Source organism: Pipistrellus kuhlii, unplaced genomic scaffold (genome assembly GCF_014108245.1).
Source record: "Pipistrellus kuhlii isolate mPipKuh1 unplaced genomic scaffold, mPipKuh1.p scaffold_m20_p_18, whole genome shotgun sequence".
Lineage (NCBI taxonomy): Eukaryota > Metazoa > Chordata > Mammalia > Chiroptera > Vespertilionidae > Pipistrellus > Pipistrellus kuhlii.
The window spans coordinates 18,183,021-18,205,191 of record NW_023425493.1 but is presented as its reverse complement, the minus strand read 5'-3'; the positions used below and the strand labels follow the sequence as shown (position 1 = coordinate 18,205,191).

Here is a 22,171-nt window from a genome sequence, read left to right as displayed (position 1 = left end):
AACACATGAAGGCAACAAAAGCCCAACCTCCAGATTTCTCCCCCGAGCTCTCTCATCCCAGATTGCCACGAGGCTTCCTCCGACACCGCATTTGGGACTTTGGTTCTGAGCCTTCTTCCAGTCAGGCCCCTTTTCAAAGAGCAAGGGATGGGCTAAGGGATGTGCTCCTCTCCCCATCCCACCCCCCCAAGCTCCTGCTCCACACTTCTCAGATCATATTATGATTCTCAAGACCCTAGGACTCACTGCCACCGGAGCGCCAGGCCAGTTTCTAGAATCCCCCCAGGTCTGTCTCTCCTGTGAGGGGCCAGGAGTGGCTCTGTGCAGGAAGCGCGGGTGGGTGTGCAGACAGGGATGTCACAGGATCTAGGATGCACAGTCAGGGAAGCTACAGGCCCCTTGGCCCCTTGGCGTATGGGAAAGAGCTGAGTGGTCCGAGCCTCTGGCGGTGTGGACACTTCTGATCCCTGTAGGAGTCATGGTACCACCAGTCGGTCTTCTCTCCCAACTGTTTTTAACTACCTTACAATGTTATCGCTTATTCCAACTCATTTTCGGTTGGATGCAGGGCCTGCGGGAAGCCAAACGACCTCCCCCAGGCCCTAGCAGCTCCGCGAACGCCCCGCTCCTTCTTCCATTTGGGGATGAGGGAGGGCTCCAGGGCCTGGGCTGCGCTCCCTGCATCCCTGGATCCAAGGCCGGGCCATGCTAGCGCGCCTCCGAGGCCTCGGGGAAACCGCGAAGGGGGCGCTCGTGGTCCAGCCTGGACTCCGGCACGTGGGCCCGTAGGCCCCGCCCCCGCCCGCTCTCCGGCCCTTTGGCCGAGGGAGGGGCGGGGCTACGGAGCGAGGGGCGGGGCCAACGGAGTGCGGGGGCGGGACTACGGAGCGCGGGGCGGGGCCGACGGAGCGCGGGGCGGGGCCCGTAGCTCCGCCCACGGAACGGAGGCAGGAGGTGAGGCGGCGCCCGCGAGCACCAACTCATCCGAAACTTGCGCGCAGTGGTGGGCGCAGCGCGGAGGATGGGCTGGTGCGGCCGCTGCTCGGGGCCGCCGCCGTCGCTGCCGCTGGTGCTGCTGGTGCTGCTGGCGGCGCCCGGCGCTGGCGCGGCCCCGCGCTCGGCGCTCTACTCGCCGTCCGACCCGCTGACGCTGCTGCAGGCGGACTCGGTGCGCGGCGCCGTGCAGGACTCGCGCAGCGCCTGGGCCGTGGAGTTCTTCGCCTCCTGGTGCGGCCACTGCATCGCCTTCGCCCCCATGTGGAAGGCGCTGGCCAACGACGTCAAAGGTGAGGAGCCCCGGGGGCCGGAGGGAAGGCCCGCACCCCGGGCGCCCCAGGCCGACCCTCCCCACCCACCCACCCACCCACCTGCCCCGCAGAGGGCCCCTCCCCCTCCCACTTCCCCCAGTTTCACAGCCATCCACTCCCTGGTGGCTCCCCGGCTTCCCCGTCTTCCCCTGGCCCCTGTCTGAGCTTCTACTCCAGACCCGCTCTGCCTTCCCGGCCTCCCGTTCCCGGCTGACTGCCCCCTCCCTGCGGCCGGGGCTCCTTTGTTCCATCTCGGGGATGCCCTAGGGCTTCCTCCGGTCCAGCCTGTGGCAGTGCCTGTCCTCGGGCTCAGGGAGCCGAGGCTCCTTCCTGCCAGGCTCCCCAGCTGCTGGGGGTCCGTGCTGGGGGGAACAGGAACTGACACCCCACCTTCTTGGCCCCCCCTCAGGGGTAGTTGACCCAGCTGGTTCGCAGACGTCCTTTCTCAGCTTTACCTTTGGGGCAGTTCTCCTGTGTCAGTTCCAGGCCTGCTGCCTCCAGCTCTTCAGCTTCTGGGCCGCATCCTTCTCTCCCCCCCCCCTGGGTGCCACGCTCCCTCCCTCCCTCTCAGACCCTCCTGTTTCACCCTCGTGGGCCCAGAGGCCTGGCTGAGGGAAGGCAGCCGGTTAGTGTGTGTCTGGCCTTTGCTCCACTCTAGCTTTGATTCGAAAAGCCCCATCCGTTGGAGGAAACCCCATTCATTTACTAACAGCCCCGGGGGTAGAGCGATCAGAAGACCCCTGTGTGTAGGGAGTGAAAGGTGTACCCTGCTATAGAAATGTTAACGTTTTTGAAAGCTTAAGGCTTAGAGCTGAGGGAATACGGGGATAATATCATATTTACTGAGGGCTCACTATATGTCAGACGATATCTCCGAGTTTCCTTTCCACGAGTTTCCTTCCCACGGTTTAAAGACCCCCGCGGTGTCACACATCTGCCTCGCGTGGTGTTGGGAGGCAGGAGGGCTTGGGGGTCATGATTTGCTTCTGACTTGCTGCCTCTGAACGAAGCTACTTCCCGACTGTGATGCTGGGGCCTGGCAGGGCTCCTCATCATTGGTGGTCGTTGAATGAGGACTGTGGGCATCTGAAGAAACGGGCCTCTTTCTTGGAAAGAGGAGAATTGGGACGCCTGCCGGCCCGCTGGTATTGTGTTTTATACACTCAACTGTTGGTGGCCAAATAGCCCCCGTGGAGATGGTTTTCACACTCAGCCCACCTCTTCCTTGAGTGGCTTGGACAGTGGTTACCAAAGAAACCATGGGGTCCAGGGAAGTTATTTCTGAATGAAACCAATAAGCCATTTTGCCTCCAGTTTACATGTAGACACCTGTCTGCATGCCTCTCTGGTCCCATCACCTGAAGGCGCCATTTCTCAGCCGCTCTTCACACCATGTCAGTGATGTCAGCACATCTGAGTAGGGCAGGAGGGAGGAAGAATGTTGAATGGGGAATTGGAACACCTTACGGGACATCAGGGGCTTAGGAGACGTTGTGGACCTGAGCATCATACACATCCTGAGATCGGGTTCCACTTTGAGGCTGTAGGTCCTTAGTGGCCGCGGGTGGACTCAGCCTGGAAGAGTCTCCTATCCTGAGAGTGCCTAACTTCCAGCTGACTCAGGTGTTCGGCCTCTTGCAACCCAGACTTTTCCAATGGATTGCACAGCAGGGACTGACCCAGCCTACTGCTGGGTCAGGGTTGCCACTTCCAAAAGGGGTCTTTTCCCCAGTTCATGGAGTGACAGTCCCTAAAAATAAGGAAGGGTGGGGAGGGCAAAAGCAAAACGTAACATCAGAAGGGAAAATGGGAGCCTTGAAGTCTGTAGAGGTGAGAGGTTAGGTGGACAGGGCGGAGTCCTGTGAGTGGCCGGAGTGAGGCCCTGGCCAAACCTGTAGCAGTGGAACATGCCCTCCCCCTGCCCCCCAAGCCAATGGCGTTTCCTGGGGAGGCCCCGCTGAGAAGCCGGGTGGCTCTCCCCTCGTCTTCGTTCTGAGGTTCCTTGAGAAAGTTTGGTTGTGGGCCGGCAAAGGGCTGCTCTCACACCTCCCCGGGCCCGGAAGGGTGGCCCTGGCCTCTGCCCCCTGCTATCTTGGGTAGGAGCAGCAGGACTGTGGAAGATTGAGGGGGGAGAGAAGCATTCTGCAGCCCTGCCCAGCTGGCCTCAGGCATTCGATCGGACTGGCTAGGGCTCATTTCTCCGGGGACTGGCGGGGTAGGTTCTCGGGGCAGTGGTTGCCCAGGGGCAGAGCGCTGAGGACCAGGCGGGAGCATCTCTCATTTGCCTCACGTACGTTTGGGAAATGGATTGTGTTAGTTTAGACCTTCATTACTCCTCACCAGCTAATCCCTCAGCAAATATTTGTTGGATGACCTCTGCACAGAGCATAGTTTGCATTGCGTTTGTGGGAAATGAACTGCACAGGGCAGGAGACTCGGCACCAGGAAGAGGCGGTGTTTGAAATGGGCCAAAAGCTGCTCACTCAGTCATTCCTTTCTCCTTTTCTTTTTTTTACAGGTTTTTAAAATTCTTCCCTGAGGACATGGTTTCTTTTTTAAATTTTATTATTTACTTTATTTATTTTTACAGGTATTTAACTTTTAATATAGGTAACATTTTCGCAACAAATTGAACTAACATACGACGTTAGATACTTGTCAAATAACATTTTGAACAATAAGGAACAATCAATTACTATAAAAATAGTGTGTAGCACAGATAATAATTTAATTTAAAAAAATAAGGGGAAAATAGTGTGTAAAACTCAAGTGATTTAAATGGCTACAACTTAAAAAAGTTACTTTAGAATCAGATATTCTAATGGTTTTAAACAAATAGTACTTTGGACTATTTAATGAAATAAGAAAATATTTCTCTCTTTCTCTCTCTTTTTCTGAGTGCTGGTGTCTCCCATCCCCTCCCTCCCTTATTGATTAAGGTATTACATATGTGTCCTTATGCCCCCATTGCCCTCCCACCCTTCCACTCATGCCCTCACCTCCCTGTTGTCTGTGTCCGATATGGTTTCTTTTTTGTTGGTTTTAGAGGGAGAGGAAGGAGAGAGAGAGGGAGAAACATCAATTGGTTGCTTCCTGTACACACCCTGACTGGGATTAAACCTGCATCCCGGGTGTGTGTCCTGACTGGGAATCAAACCTGCCGCCCTTCATTGCGTAGGTCGGACGACGCTCCAACCAACTGAGCCACACAGGCCAGGGCCCTGAGTCATTCCTTGTTGCAGAAATTCAGGGAAGGGGAAAGTCACAGGAGGCTGGCTGCCTGGTCACCAGGGGCCTTCATTCATGCAGTTATGAACAACTCCCCTAACGCCAGGCACTTTGCTGGCTCGGCCTCAGCAGGCCACTGTCCTGTCTAATCTTTATGAGCTATGTCTGAGCAGTAGATGCTGTCTTTTATCACAGATGCTAGAGGAGGTCCTTGAACCCAGCTCTTCCTGACTTCCCGGAGCTTGGGCTGGGGGAGAGGTGGGAGGAGGAGGAGGGAAGTGCCAGGGGGACGTGGCCTGTGCAGAGAGGTGGAGGTGAGACCCGGATGTCTGAGCGGTGGTGAGCAGTGTTGGCTCGCCTCCCTTTCTCTTCCAGGGCACAGACCAGCCCTCCTCCACCTTCCCCGCGGTGCCTGGCGCAGAGCCTGGCACAGGGCAGGAGCCCGCGGGACACTCATGCAGGCCAGGGGCATGACCCTCACGGGACTCGTGAGTGTGAGTGACCGAGCCTTCGGCTGGCTCTGAGGCTCCTCCTGACTCAGACCCGGGGTGTCAGCCAGGTATGAAGGCTCGGGAAGCCATTCTGTGCATCTCGTGACCTCACTGCCCATAAGCCTGCCCCAGGGCGGAAGGGACGAGGCGGTGACCTCATAGTCCTGACTGACTCCCTGTGTCAGGACGATTCCTAGACAGTTTGGCGGGGCTCTCGGTGGGTCTGGCCTCTGCCTCAGGAGACACCCAGGCTTGCTTACCACCCACAGGCCTCACGGCCATTCTTCTCGCCGAGCGTTTGCCACGTAGCAATCTACAGAGCTGGAAGGGACGTGGACAGCTCCAGCCCGGGCCCTCGTTTGAAGGAAACGGAGGCCCAGAGAGGAGATGTGTGGGCTCCTCTCCTCCTCGGCCAGTGAGAGCTCCAGGCAGGTCTTGTGGCCCTGGGTCTGGTGCCCCTTCCTGGGCGTGTGAGTGGGGCAGGGACATTGCTTGGGGCCTCAGAAGTGGCCCTTCACCCCTTCACCACAGTGTCCCTTCAGCCAGCCGCCTCCCCTCCCAGCCACAGCTGTCCGGGTCACGTGGGCCTCCCCGCACATCCCTGCGCCATTTGCTCATTTCCTCTCCTGCCGGTGGAGAAGGGACTTGGCCAGGGCGGTCATCGCACCGGGAGGTGCTGGTCTTGCGGTGTCAGGCCTGCCGGCGATGGCGTTGAAGCCGCCTGCCGCTTTAAAAAGGCCCTCTCGCCGGTTCCGTGCCTGTGACCGCGGTGCACGTGGCTTCACGGGGAGCACCGGGGGAGGGCCTCTCCCCTGCATTGCTGTCCCAGAGGGAGGAGGAGTCAGGCCCACGGGGGTTCAGGCAGCCCAGATCCTTACGGCATCGTGGCTCACGGAGGCATTGACAATGATGTTCCTGAGAAACATTCCCCAGCCGGGACTCTCCCAGCACCTCACCGGCCCCAGCCTCTCCCTCCCGCTCCCGCCGGGTCTGGGGCAGGTGAGAAGAGGCCCTGGGTCCGAGTCTGGGAGGGACAGGGAATCAGGCTTAAAGAGAAGGAGGCAAAGACCGCCCAGGAGCATGGGGCTGGGAGCACCCAGGCCTCCTCTGTCCTTACCACCAGCCCCACCCGCCCCGAGCCCCTGGGAGATAAGCCGACAGAGCCGCTCTCTGTTCGGCCCTGGGCCCTCCTGAGACCAGCACTGGGGCTGCCTTCCCGGGTTCCGACCCCAGATTCCCCGTGGATGGGCTGTGTGCCTGGGACGTGGTATTCTAATCTGTCTCACAGTCCAGGAAAGCAGGCCTCGAGATGAGCACCCCCTGAACTTTTCTCAAAGGTAGTTACAACCGTTAAACCTGACCAGGAAGGCCCATGGCGAACCCTCAGGTACACAGTGTCATTCTCATCCGAGTCAGAGCGGCCGCTGTGCTATCGACCCCGTGAGCTACAGAGACAGGTGAGGAGCCAGACGACAAAGCTGGCCCTACCGTTCCCTCACTCCTGGGAGGCGGTGACGGAGCAGACAGCGAAGACGCAGAGGTGGTGTCCTGACCCCGGGGAGGCCAGCCGGGGAGCCCCGGGACAGGCGGAGGCCTCAGACCCTGTCCTTGCTTGTAAAGCGGGGGCATGCCGGCACTTCCAGTGGCCGTGGCGGAGTGGGACCGCCTGGCTGTCTCCTGGGTGCTCACTGAGCGCTGCCTTCCTCCTCTCCCCCCGCCCCATCCCTTCAGTCTTGGTTCCCCAGCGGGCGGCAGGGGTGCTAACTCCGGCCCAGGGGTGCTGACTTGCGTTCTTGGAGGGGAGCAGGGCATCGAGGCCTGTGGTCCTTGGTCACCCTGCCCGGCCCTCCCCGGTGGAAGGCTGCAATATTGCCCCTCTGCTGTGCCCTTACGTTTAATTCACTTGCTGACTCTTTTGAAAACAGCTGGGCCTCTTCTGTGGGGCTCCCCGAACGCGGGGAACAGAGCCGTCGATGCAGAGCAGGAGCCGGGCCTCTTGCATGCCAGGTGGCCATGGGGTGACCTGCGCTTCCCACCCACCCTCCCGGGGCCTCGTCTGGGCAGAAGGAAAGCCTGGGTGCTCTCCTGAGACCCAGGGCAAAGCCCTGTACCCGGGCGCTCTTCCTCCTGCATTTGCGGGCGCCTGGTGTTAGCCTCACTCCCTCTCTGGACCGGAGGATGCACTGAGGCTCACCGGGCAGCGCGGAGCCCTCCCGAAGCGCCTACTGTGTGCTCGGCAGTGGGGATACAGAAATGAAGAGACACTTGGGGATGGCCAGGCTTGTGGGCATGTGGCAGAAACACAAGCAGAGCCTTGGGCTTGTAAGGCAGCTCTTCCTGGTGGGGGAGGGGGGGTGAGAGAGGACCGAGTGTTCCTGACAAATGGAAGAAAAGCTCAACCTTTGGGGGCGTGGAAAGAGGGGGCTCGGTGGGCAGGGGACACGGGGAGAATGGCCTTAGGGCTGTGGGTTCCTTCTGAAGGCAATCGGAGAATTCCACCGGAGAATCCCGAGTCGAGAGGGGCACAGCACATGGACAGAGAGGAAGGCTCGCTTGGTGGCTGGTGGGCTGGTGAGAGCAGTTTCTGGAGAGGGGCTGCCCTGAGAAACTCACACCAGCTCAGTAGCCATGGAGGGTGGGTTAGTGGTGGATGGGGAGGAGATGAGGAGAGGCTTGGGAGGGAAGGTGGGCAGGATCCGGAGGCTGGCTGGGTTCCTGGATCCGTGTGGCAGACTGCCTGACTGCCCCGTCCAGTGGTGCCCATCCCCGGCGGGGAGAGTGTCCGGAGGGCCGGGCCGCAGAGATGCTGCCCTGAGCACGGCCAGTGTGTGCCGGCTGCCCAGCGGGTGACTTACAGCCGACACGTGCACACCAGCTGGCAGAGATTTGGATACACGCCAACTCGTGTGCCAATGGGGGTTGGCGAAGTGGCATGTCAGGACGTGGCCCACCTGTCTCTGCTAAACACTTTCACTAAACACGATCCCTCGTTCCCCTCCGCCCCCACTCACTGCCTCCCGCCAGGATTCCAGAAGCTTCAGTGCCAAGAGTGGATTGCCGTCAAGAAAGGAAGAGGGGGTGGGGGCAGGGACCGGGAGGGAGAGAGTGTTGTTTCAGGCCTGCCTCCCGGCCCCAGGCCCCTCCCTGCTGTCCCCGCAAGAAGGACCAACTTAGTTGCTACCTGTTTTTCCTTTGAGGGACGGGCCAGCGTTGTCAGGGAGGAGTCCTGCCTCTTCCTGCCTCTGGTCTGTCTTGTGGAAGTGAGCCTGATGCTCCTCCCTTAGGCATCACCTGTTTGTGGGAGCGCTGATGCCTTCTGAAGTAGGCATCAGACATCGTAAAGGATGGGTTCAGGGTGAGGTAAGAGGTCCTGGCAAAGCCATGATTCTCAGGGATGTTATTCAGACTCTAGAGGCCCGGTGCACAAAATTCACGCATGGGAGGATGGGGGAGGGGGAGATGATGTGTCCCTCAGCCCAGCCCAGCCCTCTCCAATCTGGGGCCCCTCGAGGAGATCTGACTTCCCGTGTAGGCCTGATCTCGGTAGTCACAATCCAGGGATGTCCGACTGCCTGTTTTTAGTCACAATCCAGGACTGCTGGCTCTGAACTGCTAACCACTCTCATGCCAGCCTGATTGATGCCTAACTGCTCCCCTACCTGCCTGTTCCACCCCTAACTGCCCTCCCCTGCAGGCCTAGGTCCACCCCAACTGTCCTTCCCTGCAGGCCCGATCACCCCCAACTTCCCTCCTCTGCCAGCCTGGCCACCCCTAACTGCCCTCCCCTGAAGGCTTGATCGCCCCCAACTGCCCTCCCTTGCAGGCCTGGTCTTTCCCAACTGCCCTCCCTGGCTGACCGTCTTGTGCTGGCCATCTTGTATCCACATGGGGGCAGGATCTTTGACCACATGGGGGCAGCCATCTTGTGTATTGGAGTGACAGTCGATTTGCTCTTTTATTAGATAGGATTAGTAATTTGCACTTAATGGGTACTGGGCAACCCCACTGTAGGGGGGTAGGGCCCCGTGGGGAGCACACGTGCCACCAGGCAGCTTCCTCCTTCCTGCATCTGCCCGGAGAGCAGGGGCTCCAGGTGCTGAGGGAGTCAGCCCCACCCCTCCAGCCAAGCGCTCCCAGGACCCCTGCGCCGCCTCTTCAGCCATCTGGTCTCCCTCAGAGGGTCCCGACCCGCTGCTTCTCGTGTTGCTTGACAATCTGGCTGTGGAGTTCCACTCTGTTTCCACCTTTCCTGCCAGGCCCACCCTCAGCCCCCAGGGCAGGTCTCTCCCGGCTCCAGCCTCCTTCAGAGCTCTAACAGACGGCATGGCACCAGCCCGCTGCCACCTCGCGCTTCCTGTGGCCCCGTGTGTGTATCTTGCCCTCGGGTGGAGCAGACTCCTAGTGACGGGGAGCGTTGGTGGGTGTTCACGGGGCACCTTGACCTGGAGCCGGAGCTCTGGAGGCCTGCCTGGTGGATGAGTTTGTTTTCTGTTTCCCAGACCCTGGGCTGTGGCCCAGGACCGTGCCCCCATTCTCTCTGCCCGTAAATCACAAGGACATGCAGCCTGGGGCCTGGTGCTGGGCCGCTGCTCATCTCCTTCCAGACCCTGACCTCGGGGCTCTTTCCCTGTGGCTCCTAGATCCCTGGAGCCTCCCCCTTCCTCCCCGGACTTCCGGCCTCCCTCGCTGGCTGGGGAGCCAGTGCCCAGCACCTCGTGTCCCGCCACCCGAGCGGGGCTGAGTGCCAGTTCCTCTGGCCAGAAAAATGTCTCCGAGGGCCCCCTGGGAAACGTCAGACTTCCCGAGGCATGTGCTCCGCCCTCCTGGAGCTGGTTTTCCCTGCAAGGCCATCTCCCTTCAGCCCCCCTCTCCCTTCAGCCCCCCTGCCCCCAGTTAGGGGGGACACAGATGCTGTCACAGACAGCATTGCTAGTGCCGTTTCACTGTGTCCTCAGCACAAGCTGGATGCATGACCTGACTGCACCGGAGGGTCTTTTCGAGGAAGGGGGCCTTTCTCTAAGGGCCTTGGGGGCGGGTGGGGGTGGGGTTGGGTGCTGCACGGGGAGTGAGCAGGCCATGGTGCCAGCCCCTCTTCCTCTTCTGGCTGTTTCTGTCCTTTCAGACTGGAGGCCGGTGCTGAACCTCGCTGCCCTGGACTGTGCTGACGAGGCCAACAGCGCCGTCTGCAGAGACTTCGACATCCCCGGCTTCCCGACCGTGAGGGTGTGTGGCGAGGCGCGGAGTGGGGAGCGGGCCTGGGGGCGGGGGGCGGGGGGAGCGGCTGCCAGCTCTGAGCTTCTCTGACGCTCCTGGTCTGTTTACATCCCAGCCGCTGAGACACCGTGAAAGGCAGAAAGGGATGTGGGTTAGGAGGCAGAAAAGAAAGGTTCACGCAGTCTGGCAAGTCCCCTTTATACGGGAAGGGGAGTGTGGGGTACATGATGGGGGGCAGATTTCGGCTGTGAAGGCATTACCCCCCTCCCCCCGCCCCCCAGGCTGGTGAGAGCTCCCAGCTCCCAGGGGCCTCCTCCCAGGTCCTCTCCCTCCAGACTGCCTGGCTCTGGAGGTCCGATCTAACTCTAGAAAACTCGCCCGTGGCAGGATCAGACTCAGGTGGCCCCGTGGCCCCCAGAAGAGGGCCCCAGAGACATGGGCAAGCCTCCTCTTCAGCAGACAAGTGCCCTGAACCCCAGGAGCTGGGAGGTGACTTGTCAGGGCGGCCTCACCCCACGGTCACCATGCCAAGGTGCCCTGGGTGGCAGGGATCCCCATCACGTCACAAGGCTGGTGGCACACCCAGCACACCGGCCCTGGCACCGTCACCACAGCTCTGGCTCACCGGCCAGCCGGCCAGCCACTAACATCCCAACACTGTCTGAGGCTCTCACCGGGAGCCTGACAGCCCAGAGCAGCACGGCTGCCGGATCTACTAGCCCCCTCTCTCTCTCACTCCAGCTCTAAATAGCCGGCCTCCTCCAAAAGCAGTTTCCTCTTAAAAAAAAATAATAATAATAATTATATATATATATATATATATATATATATATATATATATATATAATTGATTTTTTTACAGAGAGGAAGAGAGAGGGACAGAGAGCTAGAACATCCATGAGAGAGAATCACCGATCAGCTGCCTCTTGCAAACCCCCTTCTGGGGATATGCCCACAACCAAGGCACACGCCCCCGCCCGGAATCGAACCAGGGACCCGTCAGTCCGCAGGCCGACGCTCTATATCCACTGAGCCAAACCGGTCTCGGCCAAAAGCAGTTTCCTCTAAAGCCACCGATAATCATCACAAAAGGCCTCTGGACACTGATCAGTCAAGCAGGGTCCCCGAACCAGCTCTCTCTCTGCTCAGGAGCTTTGTGTTCCCAGCAGAACCGGGAGCCACAGCTCGGCCTGATTGCTCTGTGCATCCGGAGAGCCAGGCCCGGGCTCCAGCCACGTCCGGCTCTGACTCCGTGCCACCTTTCTGCTCCTCGGGGCTCAGGGTTTCCGCGGCCACGGAGCTCCGCGGTGAGCACTTAGGGTCGAGGCCGAGGCCCGTCAGCTGAGGCCAGGCAGCTCCTGCCCTGTCCTTCGGAGGCGGCAGCAGAGAGACGGTTCATAAATCAGCCCTTCTCGGTGAAAACATCTTCCGGGCAGGGCCGGGCCCTGTCCTTGGCCCCGAGATATGGAACTGAAAATATGGACAGTTTCTCCTGCTGAGCCAGGGTGGGAGCTGCGGGAGCCAGCGAGGCAGCCGGGAGCCCTCCCGGGATGGGGGCGGGGGGCCTCGGCCCGGGGAAGGGCCTGGCATTGGCAGCGTGGCCCGATGCGGGCGTGCGGGGCCTGGCCCGTGGGCTTTCGGTGTCTGCCCGGGAGAGGCGGGCCTCCGTGGGTGCGAAGGAGGCGGCCGGGACGTCTACATGCTCCTCGGTGCCTGCCCAGGTCACGCAGCACACGCAGCCCGGATGCCTCGAGTGATTCATCACCTCCTGAACCGCCCAGCGGGCTGTGTCAGCCGAGGCCCTGACCTCCCTGCCTCCACACGGGAGCACCGGGTGGCCAGGCCGGTCGTCATCTGCCCATTTCTCAAGAGCCCGGAGGCAGTGGGGACCTCCCTGCCTCTCTCTCCCCGGGAGCCGGGGTCAGTTTCGGCTAGGAGAGGGCGCTCGGCGCCCTGAGCCTGGGACTCTGGTTCAGGGCGCCCGGGGGCCACGCTTCTGGCGGGTCTCCGCCCTGAGACCCCGGGCAGAGGCGGCCAGACAGTTCGTGTGCCCTGCGGGGAGGCGTGCACCTTAACAGAGGCCCAGCAGGGGGTGTCTGTTACCACGGAGACGGATGTTTCATGAGACAGCGTCCTTTCTGTTGTGTATGTTTTTATTTGCTACTGATTTCAAAGAGGAAAGGAGAGGGAGAGAGAGAGAGAGAGAGGCATCAGTGATGAGAGAGAATCCATTGGCTGCTTCCTGTATGCCCCCCATTGGGGCTGGAGCCTGACCTTGGGCATGCGTCCTGACCGGGAGTCGAACTGTGTGGTTCATGGTGGATACTCCACCCCTGAGCCACCCGGCTGGGCTGTTCTGTTTATTAGTTAGAAATACTGTGACTCACTAAATTGACTTGACAACCGGCGGCTAGATTGCGTTTAGTGTTTGGGAAACACGACTGCGACAGATTCCCGATCAGCAGGGATGCTGGCCGGAGAGAGCCGGTGTGGTGTGCCTGTGGGCGGCGTGCCCGCTGTGTGCCTAGAGAGAGGTGCAGACCAGCCGTCAGTCCGGCCGGCGAACGGCCAGAGAGAGCCCCGAGCCCCGTCGCCCTGCCTGCCTCCACCTGGGCCTGGAGCCGTCCTCCCTCCTGCCTCGCGGGCTGCGGGGGCACCGGGAGGAGGGCACGGGGTGAAGAGGGGCAGGGCGGGTTCCTGATGGGACGGGAACAGGCCCCCACACGAGCCCGGCCACCCCCGGTGACATAGGTCATCACCCCGTGTGTCACCGTCTCCCTCCTCTGCCTCTTGCCCTTTGTCACCGTGAGCAAACAGGGAGCTCCCACCAGGCCAGCCTGTTTGGCAAACACCTGGCGCTGCCGGGCGGGAGAAAACAAAAGTGCAGGGAGGGACCGGTTCCCAGCAGGTTCTGGGCGGAGCTTGGCACCTGGAAGCGGGGGCTTCCCGGGGGGGGGGGGGGGGGGGGGGGGGGGGAGGGAAGGGGGAGGGGGCGGGGAAGGGTTTTGCCATCGGTCACGGGGCCGCCCCCCAGTTGGTAACAGACCAGGGCCCTTCGTGGCCAGAGGCCGGTGGGATCGGGGTGACGGGGACCAGCAGCACCCAGGTGGGAGAGGACAGGAGTCTCCCCTCTGCAAGGTTCGTGGAGATGATGGGTGTGGCTTCACCGCTTCCCGTACGCGACCCGGGAAGGCCCCAGCCGCACGCCTCAGTTTCCCTGTCGGTAAAAGTGGGACGGTAATAGCCACCTAACAGATTGTTGCCACGTGTGACGCGAGGTCTTCCGTGCGCGGTGCTGGGACACGGAGGCGTTCCTCGGTGTTCGCCAAGCGCTGGTTGTCCTCCGTCCCGCTGCCCAGGCCTCCTGGTGGCTCCTCGCTGGGCACTGCCCCGGAGGCAGCTGCTGCGTGAGTGTTTGCCGGGTGCACAGCATGTGCTCACCGTCGCGGGAGAGGCCCGGCTCCGAGAGGCCTCCCACGAAGGTCCCGCCCGCAGGGACACAGAGCTCACCATGGGGCTGCCAGGCGGGGGGTGGTGTGTGGGCAGCAAAGGCTGGGGCTTTGCTGGCTCCCTGAGCTCTTTCCCTGGAGGGTTTTCTGCGGGAGGGGAGCTCCTGCTGGGTGCTGAAGGACGGGCGGGGCTGGGCCGGGAGAGGCGTGTGGGCAGGTGGGAGGTGAGAGCACAGGCCTGTGTGGGAAGGACACGTGCTAAGGAGACTGGTCAGGCCGGAGCGGAGGCTGGTGCACAGGGCTGAGGTCATGCCGGGAAGGGGGAGCCCCAGCATGCAAGGCCGGGAGTGTGGACGCCCGGTCGGTCGGATGGTGTTGGGGCCGTTACCTTAGGGGCTCTCGCTGGAGGGTGTGATGTCAGGCGGGGGCAGGAATAGAAAGGTGCCACCTGCCACCCTCCCATCTGGGGAAAGGAGAGGGCCCTCGCTCAGCAGTCCCCTTCCCTCCCGACGGCTCCTCCACTCACTGTCCACAGCGCAGGAACTGTTACCCTTACAGATCCTCTGGGCTCGCCTTAAGGTATTTGGGTAAGGTGACCAGACATCGGTCCCGATTCTCAACAATTTGTCCCGAGTCTCGCAATGTTTTAAAAAGTCCCGATTTTGGGGACTTTTTTAAAACGTCGTGGGATGCGGGACAAATTGTTGTTGTTGTTGTTTTGTTTTGTTTTTTAAAATATATTTTATTGATTTTTCACAGAGAGGAAGAGAGAGGGATAGAGAGTTAGAAATATCAATGAGAGAGAATCATCGATCAGCTGCCTCTTGCAAACCCCCTACTGGGGATGTGCCCGCAACCAAGGTACATACCCTTGACCGGAATCAAACCCAGGACCTTTTGGTCCGCAGTCCGAGGCTCTATCCACTGAGCCAAACTGGTTTCGGCAAATTGTTAAAAATCTATTCTTTCCAAAAATCGGGACTTTTTTTTTAAAATACCACGGGACTCGGGACAAATTGTTTGAAAATCGGGACGTCTGGTCACCTTATATTTGAGGTGATATTTCTTCAAACTTGTTCTAAGAGCTTGGACGCCGTGCCACAGATGGTCACCGCTATAAAGTGTGCTTTCTACCCCGCCCTGTTTTGCCCCCACCAGCCAGTTGCTCCTGGTTAGGCTGGTAAAGGTCTGCCCGGCGCCAGCTGGTCTCCGGTGCCAGCGGGACTCCTGCCTCTGGGGGACTCGGGGGTCTCCCAGCGGCTCCGAGGTTGAGGAAGACAGACAGATGCTCCCGTGTAAGACGCCGGAGGGAGATGGGCCAGTGGCTGAGTGCTCCCCGGGGAAGGAAAGCTCTCCTCTGTGTAAGGCGGCAGAGAGAGAGGGGCCAAGGGCTGAGTGCTCCCCGGGAAAGGAAAGCTCGCCGCTGGAGCCCTAATTGCCCGCTTCCGCAGCGTGCCTTGGGCAGGGCCCGCCTCCCACAGCTGAGTTAATAAGAGGAGAAAAATGTGCCCAGACTAGATTTTACTGTGACTTTTACGTGAGCCTCCGAGACGATCAAAGGGCAGAGACTCTCAGTGTAACTGAACACAGATGTCTTCTGAGCGACTTCCACGTCCCGGACACTGTGCCCAGCACAATGGGGCTGGCCGAGACGAACAAGCTATGGGCAGGCCTGCCCCCCAGTCAGGGAGGCGGGCAGGCGGGCGGGGGGAAAGTTCCAGTTGCAGCCCATTGTAGCTGACGTGGAGGGAGGGGGGGCAGTGGGAGCTAAGTCATCTGGGGTCAAGTTCTGGGTGGTCTCGAATGGGGTGAGCTGGACATTATCCATTGGCAGCGAGGAGTCAGGGAAGAGATTAGAGGAGTGACACCATCAGACCAGAATTAGGCCTGAGGGCAGTGGTCGGCAAACCGCGGCTCTCCAGCCCCCCAGGCCGAAAACCGACTTCTGAGCTCGGGCCACGAAGCTTCACGTGGTGTTTTGTGGAAGAGACACACTCAAGGGGCCAAAGAGCCGCGTGTGTGTGGCTCTGGAGCCGTGGTTTGCCGAGCACTGCCTTGGGGACATTAGCAGCGGGCAGAGAGGAAGATGGTCGGGGAATGAGAAGACTGAGCGTGTTAACCTGCTGAGGGAGGGCAGAAGTGAGGGCAGGGCGGACAGTCACGGCAGGCCGGGGGCCAGCCCTGGTCTGGACAAGGCGGCTGGGCGGGAGGGCCCACAAAGGTCCAGTCCACAGACCTTGTCAGCTGGCTGGGTGAGGGGCTGTGGGAGAGGGCAGTGCTGGGCTGGGCGATGGTCACTAGGTGAGATGGGGACAGGGGTGGAGAAACAGGTTGGGGAGGGGCGACTCCATCTTAGAAAGGGGTGTTGCCCCACCCCTGAGCGGAGGACACAGGAAGAAGCAGAAATCTAGGGCCTGGAGGACCTGAGACAGAGGGATCCGACGGCAAATCCCTGAGACAAAGCAGACGGCATTGGCGAGGGGGACACGCAGGTTTCTCCATGCATCCATTTGTTCACTCATTCGTTCGGGAGCGCAGGGGGCGCCCCCCGGTGGTGACGAGGTCTCCCCGGGTTTGTAAACGGGAGAGCGTCATAACTAAGGTGACCGACCAGACGTCCCGCTTTCGGCGGGACAGTCCCGATTTTTAACAATTTGTCCCGTGTCCCGCGGCGTTTTAAAAAAGTCCCGCTGGGCCGAAACCGGTTTGGCTCAGTGGATAGAGCGTCGGTCTGCGGACTGAGGGGTCCTGGGTTTGATTCCGGTCAAGGGCATGTGCATTGGTTGCGGGCACATCCCCAGTAGGGGGTTTGCAAGAGGCAGCTGATCGGTGACTCTCATCGATGTTTCTAACTCTCTGTCCCTCTCTATTCCTCTCTGTAAAAAGAAATCAATAGAATATATTAAAAAAAAAAAAGTGACTGTGGGTGGGCACCCTGCAGCACAGAGAGGCGTGCCTTTAGTTTTGTTCCTGAGACACCACGTCAGCCCATGCGCGCCTGCCCGTGCCTTCCTGTCGGATCGCATGTCGCAGTCCACGACACCGGTGATCGCTCTCCCCGGTGATCGCTGACACGGGACTCCGTTCATTCCAGATGCGTTCAGTCCCCGCAGAGCACCCCGTTAGAAACAGGGAGCTGTGCGTGGCATGTGCCAGGGGTGGCCCTCGCCCAGAGGGAAAGTCCCCGGGAATGTTCTCGGAGACGAAGGCGTGGGTGGAGTGAGGCCCAGGGAGCAGGGGAGGCTGCAGGTGGGCGAGGGGGCGGCTTCTCGCCTCTCCATGCCTCAGGCCGGGCAGCTGGCCTCGGGATTTGCCTTTTTTCTGCCTGTAAACAAGGGCCAGGTGATCCGTGGCTCCTGGTGAGAAAGAGTTGGGAAGGAGGGGAGGGATGATGACGACGACGACAATAATGATAACATGTCGAGACCCTTTACTGTATTCCCCTGACACCATACTAAGCTCTTTAGCTGTGTTATCACCGACCCCTTGCAGCCGTTCTTTATATGGTGTCATCCTCGCTTTAAAGATGCGTCGGTTCAGGGAGGATTATGATTGCCCAGGGTCACACAGCCAGGGTGTAGCAGAGCCGAGCCTGGGACCCAGCCTGGGACCCAGCTGGCAGACCCTGGGCCTGCGCTCCGCCGGGCTCCAGCCTGGGGCGAGGCCAGCTGGCCACTCTCTGGAGGCAGAGGCCAGAGGTGTTCACGGCGGCCCCGGGGTCAGGGCCTCGGGAGGAGTCCCCTTCCCGGCCCGCGGGCCCTTTCCCGGCAGTTCCGTGGCTGCTGCCAGGACAACCGGACTGTGGCAGCCCCCCACCCCCACCCCGTCTGTCTGTCCTCTCACCCCAGAGGGACAGACGGGGCCTGGGGTGCCATGGGAATGGGAGGAGGGCAGAGCTGTGAGTCCAGGTGGCCTGTCTCTTCAGAGGCCGGGGCTCAGCCTCCAGCGGGACTGAACGTGGGGCGTTGGCTGGCCGGGTGGGGAGTGGAGCGGACGGAGACAGCGGCCTCCAGGCCCCTTTTCCAAGATCAGGGACCAGGACAGGCGGCCTCCGGGGGCGGCTGACGTTCCCAGGGCGTGTCTGGCCTCCCGTCACTCCGTTTTCAGCGAGTCAGGGAGGGAAAGCAGCCGCCGCCTTCCCGTTCGTTCATGCACACGTGTTCCCGGCCGCTGTGCTGGCTCCGGGGCTCTGTGAGGCTGTGCACCTGCCATCACGCGTGTGGGCAGGTTTTAGGCTCCTCAGGGCCTCGGGCTGTGGGTTAGGGGTTGCATGCGAGGACGGAAGGCGGTGGGTGGGGTGGGGGGGGATTCCGAGTCCAGCTCCATCGGCTTTTGCACATGCAGAAACGGGCGCTCACCAGCTTAGGGCCTTTGCCCAGAGCCGCCCGTTCCGCGAGCTGTGGGGTCTGAGGGCAGCGCCATGAGGCACCCCGTCAGCCCTCGGCCGCACCTGCCCCTCACTGACTGCCCGTGTGTTTGTTTCCAGTTCTTCAAGGCCTTTTCCAAGAGCGGCCCCGGAGCGACGCTGGCAGGTGGGTATCCTGGCGGCTGGTGGCCTGTGGGCGTGGGCTATGGCTTCCTGTCCCGCCTCCCTCTGCCCCGGGGCTTCTGCTGGGACAGAAAGAAGCACAGCCAGGTCTGCAGAGGGCGGAGGTCCCCAGCGGAGAGCCGTGTGTGTGTGTGTGTGTGTGTGTGTGTGTGTGTGTGTGTTTTCTAGCCGTCCGTCCGCCCGCCCGCCCTGCTGGGAGGTGCCTTCAAGCAGAGGGGCTGGCATGCCCTTCCATATCGGTCTATCCAGGGTCCCGGGAGCGGGGAGGGTCCCACCTTCCCAGGATCACCCCCAATGTCAGGGCTCGGCATCGGAGGTGCGGGCCCAACAGGAGGAACTCGGGTCCGAGGGACTCTTCCCTGCCCCTCCCCGAGGGAGGAGTCCCCTTGCGTAGTGCAGGGCGGTGAGCACAGAGCAGGCCTGACACGCGCTGCTCTTCCTGGGCCCTTAGTTTCTGGGGGTGACCCTAGCCCCGCTCTGCTCTCCTCACGCCCCTCCCCGTGTCCGTCTTCGTCCGCAGTGGCCGGAGCGGACATGCAGACGCTGCGGCAGAGGCTCATCGACGCCCTGGAGACCCATACCACCACGTGGCCCCCCGCCTGTCCTCCGCTGGAGCCCACCGGGTACTGGGCTCGGGGCGGGCTCGGGGCAGGGTGGGCCTGGAGGCGGGAGGTGGTGGGGGTGTTAGGGAGGGGACCCCGGTCAGTCCCGGTGCCTGTGAAGTGAAGGGAAGGTGATTTTTTTTCTGAGCAGTGGCTGTGACCGGGGTGGGGTGAGACTCCACTCCCCGGACAGCCGAGGGTCAGCCTGCTGGCTGGCGGCCTGTATCTGCGTTCCCGGCAGGCGTCCAGGGCTGTCTCTTTCCGAAGACAGTGAGGTGCTGAAAATGCACCACGAGGGAGGTGAGGAAACGAGAGACAGAGACATGTCATTGAGAAATGGAAGCAGTACAGAGCAGGGTCCAGGTTTGGCGTGGATGTTTCCTGGGCCCACCCCACACCAAGACTGCGGGTCCAGGGTCTCCGTGAGGCCCCGGAGGAGGGGCACTTGGGAAAAACAAGGAGTCCTGTGAGTTGGGTTTGTAGATGCCGTCGTCAACCTCTATGTCTTCCTCTCTGTGGATAGTTAGGACAGCCCCCCATGTAACACGGGGACCAGCTCTGGAGCCCTGCCCGGTGACAGCACAAACGATGTGCCAGAGCCATACCTTCTCCCACCCACGAACGGGTGCACTCTGGCCCCACTGGGCGCCAATGCTGGCCCCCGTGGTGCCCTCTGTTTCGAGGCGATCGCCACCACATCACCAGCGGCGGGAGCCAGGTTGTCCGCATCTCGCCTGCGGCCTCTTAGGCATGTGTGATGACGTTCTGCTTTTCCGCAGAGCTAGGAGACAAATCATTTTTGTTTGTAGCATTTATCTTCTGTTGAACTTCGAGTTATGAAAATGACCGGTTGGCTTATTTCTCCGATTCGGGGACATAATAAAATGTGCCACCTCATTAATTTCCACCAATGCTCAGTTTCCTCACCTTAAACCGAGGAGGTTGGATTAGAGAGTGTTGGTTCCTTTCATGTGCTTTCTCCAGGAGAGGAAGGAACAGATCCCCCCGTTGGTAGTGCTTTGCCACAGATCAAGGCTCGTGTCTGGTGGCCACTAATCGCCCGTCTCTTAGGACAGCGGTCGGCAAACTCTTTAGTCCACAGAGACAAATATCAACAGTACAACGATTGACATTTCTTTTGAGAGCCACATTTTTTAAACTTAAACTTCTTCTAACACCACTCCTTCAAAATAGATTTGCCTAGGCCGTGGTGTTTTGTGGAAGAGCCACACTCAAGGGGCCAAAGGGCATCATGTGGCTCGCGAGCCGCAGTTTGCCCACCATGGTCTCAGGGAACCAACAGAATCCATATTCACTAAGCCTGCGCCTAACCCAGAACATAGAGACAGCTGGCCTCCAGGTGTCCCTTCCCAGTCCTCCTCCCCAGACCACACCTCCTCCCTCCTGACTCATAAAGAGACAGGATGGCGAAGCAGGTCCCCTAGGTGGGTGAGATGAAGAACCAGGGATCGGTAAGGGGCACTGTCCTTTGTGAATAAGGGTTTGGAGTATCCCCCGCCCCTGGAGCGCAGGGTGTGTGTGTGTGTGTGTGTGACCTCCAGGAAGTCTTGAGTCGAGGAGGTTGGTGTGGCTGTATTTGCAGCTGTGTCTGCTGGTGTCACAAGCACTTCTGTGTCATTCCCACCAGCGGTGGAGTGACTTCAGGCCTTGTCTCTTGCAGGCTGGAGGAGATTAATGGGTTCTTTGCAAGAAACGACGAAGAGTACCTGGCTCTGATCTTTGAGAAGGAAGGCTCCTACCTGGGTAGAGAGGTGAGCTGCCCTCGGGGTCTTTGTAGCTCCCGGATAGCACTTGGGGGAGAGCCGAGCAAGTTCAGGAGCAGGGCTGTCCCCCAAGTTCTTGGGTCTCCTGTATGTACCCTTTATGAACCCAGCACTGGCCTGACCCCTGCTGGGAGAAACGGGAAGTGCAGGAGCTGGGTCATTCTGTTTTAAAACCTTTGTACATATTTTTCTTTTTTAATTGAAGTGTAACGGACATGCAATATTACGTTAGCTTCAGGTATGCAGCACAGGGATTTGACATTCGTGTACATTTTTAAACTATCACCGTAAGTCTAGTTACCATCTAATAATCACCACACCAAGTTAATACACCGTTACCAACCATGTCCCTGTGTCAGCTTTTACCTCCCTCATTGGAGCCAAGCTCGATGCGACCTGCAGTTTGTTGAGCGCTGGCTTGGATCGCTGGCACACACAGTTGCTAACCTTCACGATTAACAGTGATGAGCACATGACGTGTCGAAAGTCATACAGCCATTGACTTTGCAGTGCAGGCCTTTTGACCGGCTCTGCCTGCCTCCATGTCATCTCCACATTGGCCCTCCTTTCATCCCGTAGAAGTGGGGTGAAATGTATTGGGGGGGGATAACATCGGAGATCCTGCAACCCTTCCTGAGGAAGTGGGGTCCGCACAGGCAGGCAGTTACGGAACCAGGCAGGCTTGCAGTTCCGCTCCATGCTGTGTTGCCATCCAGTTGCTCAACATCTCTGAGCCTCACCTCCCTGTGGGTAAAGCAGTGGTAACTGCCTTTCTTCAGAGGAAGGTTGGCAAAGTCAGCCGAGGCGGTTTAGGAAAAGGGCCCGGAGGAGTGGCTGGCGCGAGAGGGTGTGGGGTAGAGATCCAGGCCCCTGGCCTAATGCAGGCGCGGCCCTTCCCGCCGCCGTGGATCTCCGGACGCAGAGGGGGGACGGGCCAGGGCACGGGAGAGGTGCCAGGGCAGCGCCCGGGGATGGAAGAGGTGAGAGGGGGGGGGTTGGGAGGGCGGTCAGCAACGCCGTTGGCTCTGAGTGGCTTTCCTCCTGACACTCGTCCAGCTCAGCTGAGAGCTCTGCGGTGTCCCTGCCCTTCGCCCTGAGGAGGGAAGCAGGGGAGCCGTGTGGAGACAGGCCGGGCCCTCCCGGGGTCCCAGGCCAGGGGTCATGCCTGTCACCTGCAGGTGATGGATACATGTTCACTGGGATCAGCTCTTCTCCCTCTCTCCCCCACGTCCCCAGAGGAACCAGGAACAAGGCCCCTGTAGGCTGGCCGTGCAGAGGTTTTCAGGGTGGTTATCCATCTGAGAGGCAGGAGGGGGCGGGCCCCGGCTCTGCAGCCCCATTGCGCTCGCTGGCTGTGTGACCTGGGAACGCGGGTTCACCTCGGAGCCTCTGTTTCTTCATCTACAATCGTTTTTTTCTTTCTTTCTTTCTTTCTTTCTTTCTTTCTTTTTTTTTCAAATATACATTTTATTGATTTTCCACAGAGAGGAAGGGAGAGAGACAGAGAGAAACATCAACCGGCTGCCTTCTGCACGCCCCCCAGTGGG

The 22,171-nt window shown here is 60.2% G+C and overlaps 1 protein-coding gene across 2 annotated transcripts in view; it reads left to right on the top strand.

Moving 5' to 3' along the window:
• Positions 1-935: 935 nt before the first annotated feature.
• Positions 936-22,171, top strand: part of QSOX1 (quiescin sulfhydryl oxidase 1) — a 39,717-nt gene continuing 18,481 nt past the window's right edge. Inside the window, exons 1-5 of one of the 2 annotated variants that reach the window (XM_036442377.2) lie at positions 936-1,286; positions 10,149-10,249; positions 18,176-18,221; positions 18,759-18,861; positions 20,522-20,612. In XM_036442377.2, coding sequence (XP_036298270.1) covers positions 1,022-1,286; positions 10,149-10,249; positions 18,176-18,221; positions 18,759-18,861; positions 20,522-20,612 — 606 coding nt within the window. In that variant the 5' untranslated portion in view covers positions 936-1,021. The remainder of the gene's footprint in view (positions 1,287-10,148; positions 10,250-18,175; positions 18,222-18,758; positions 18,862-20,521; positions 20,613-22,171) is intronic. The other variant, XM_045583169.1, reaches the window with a different exon arrangement.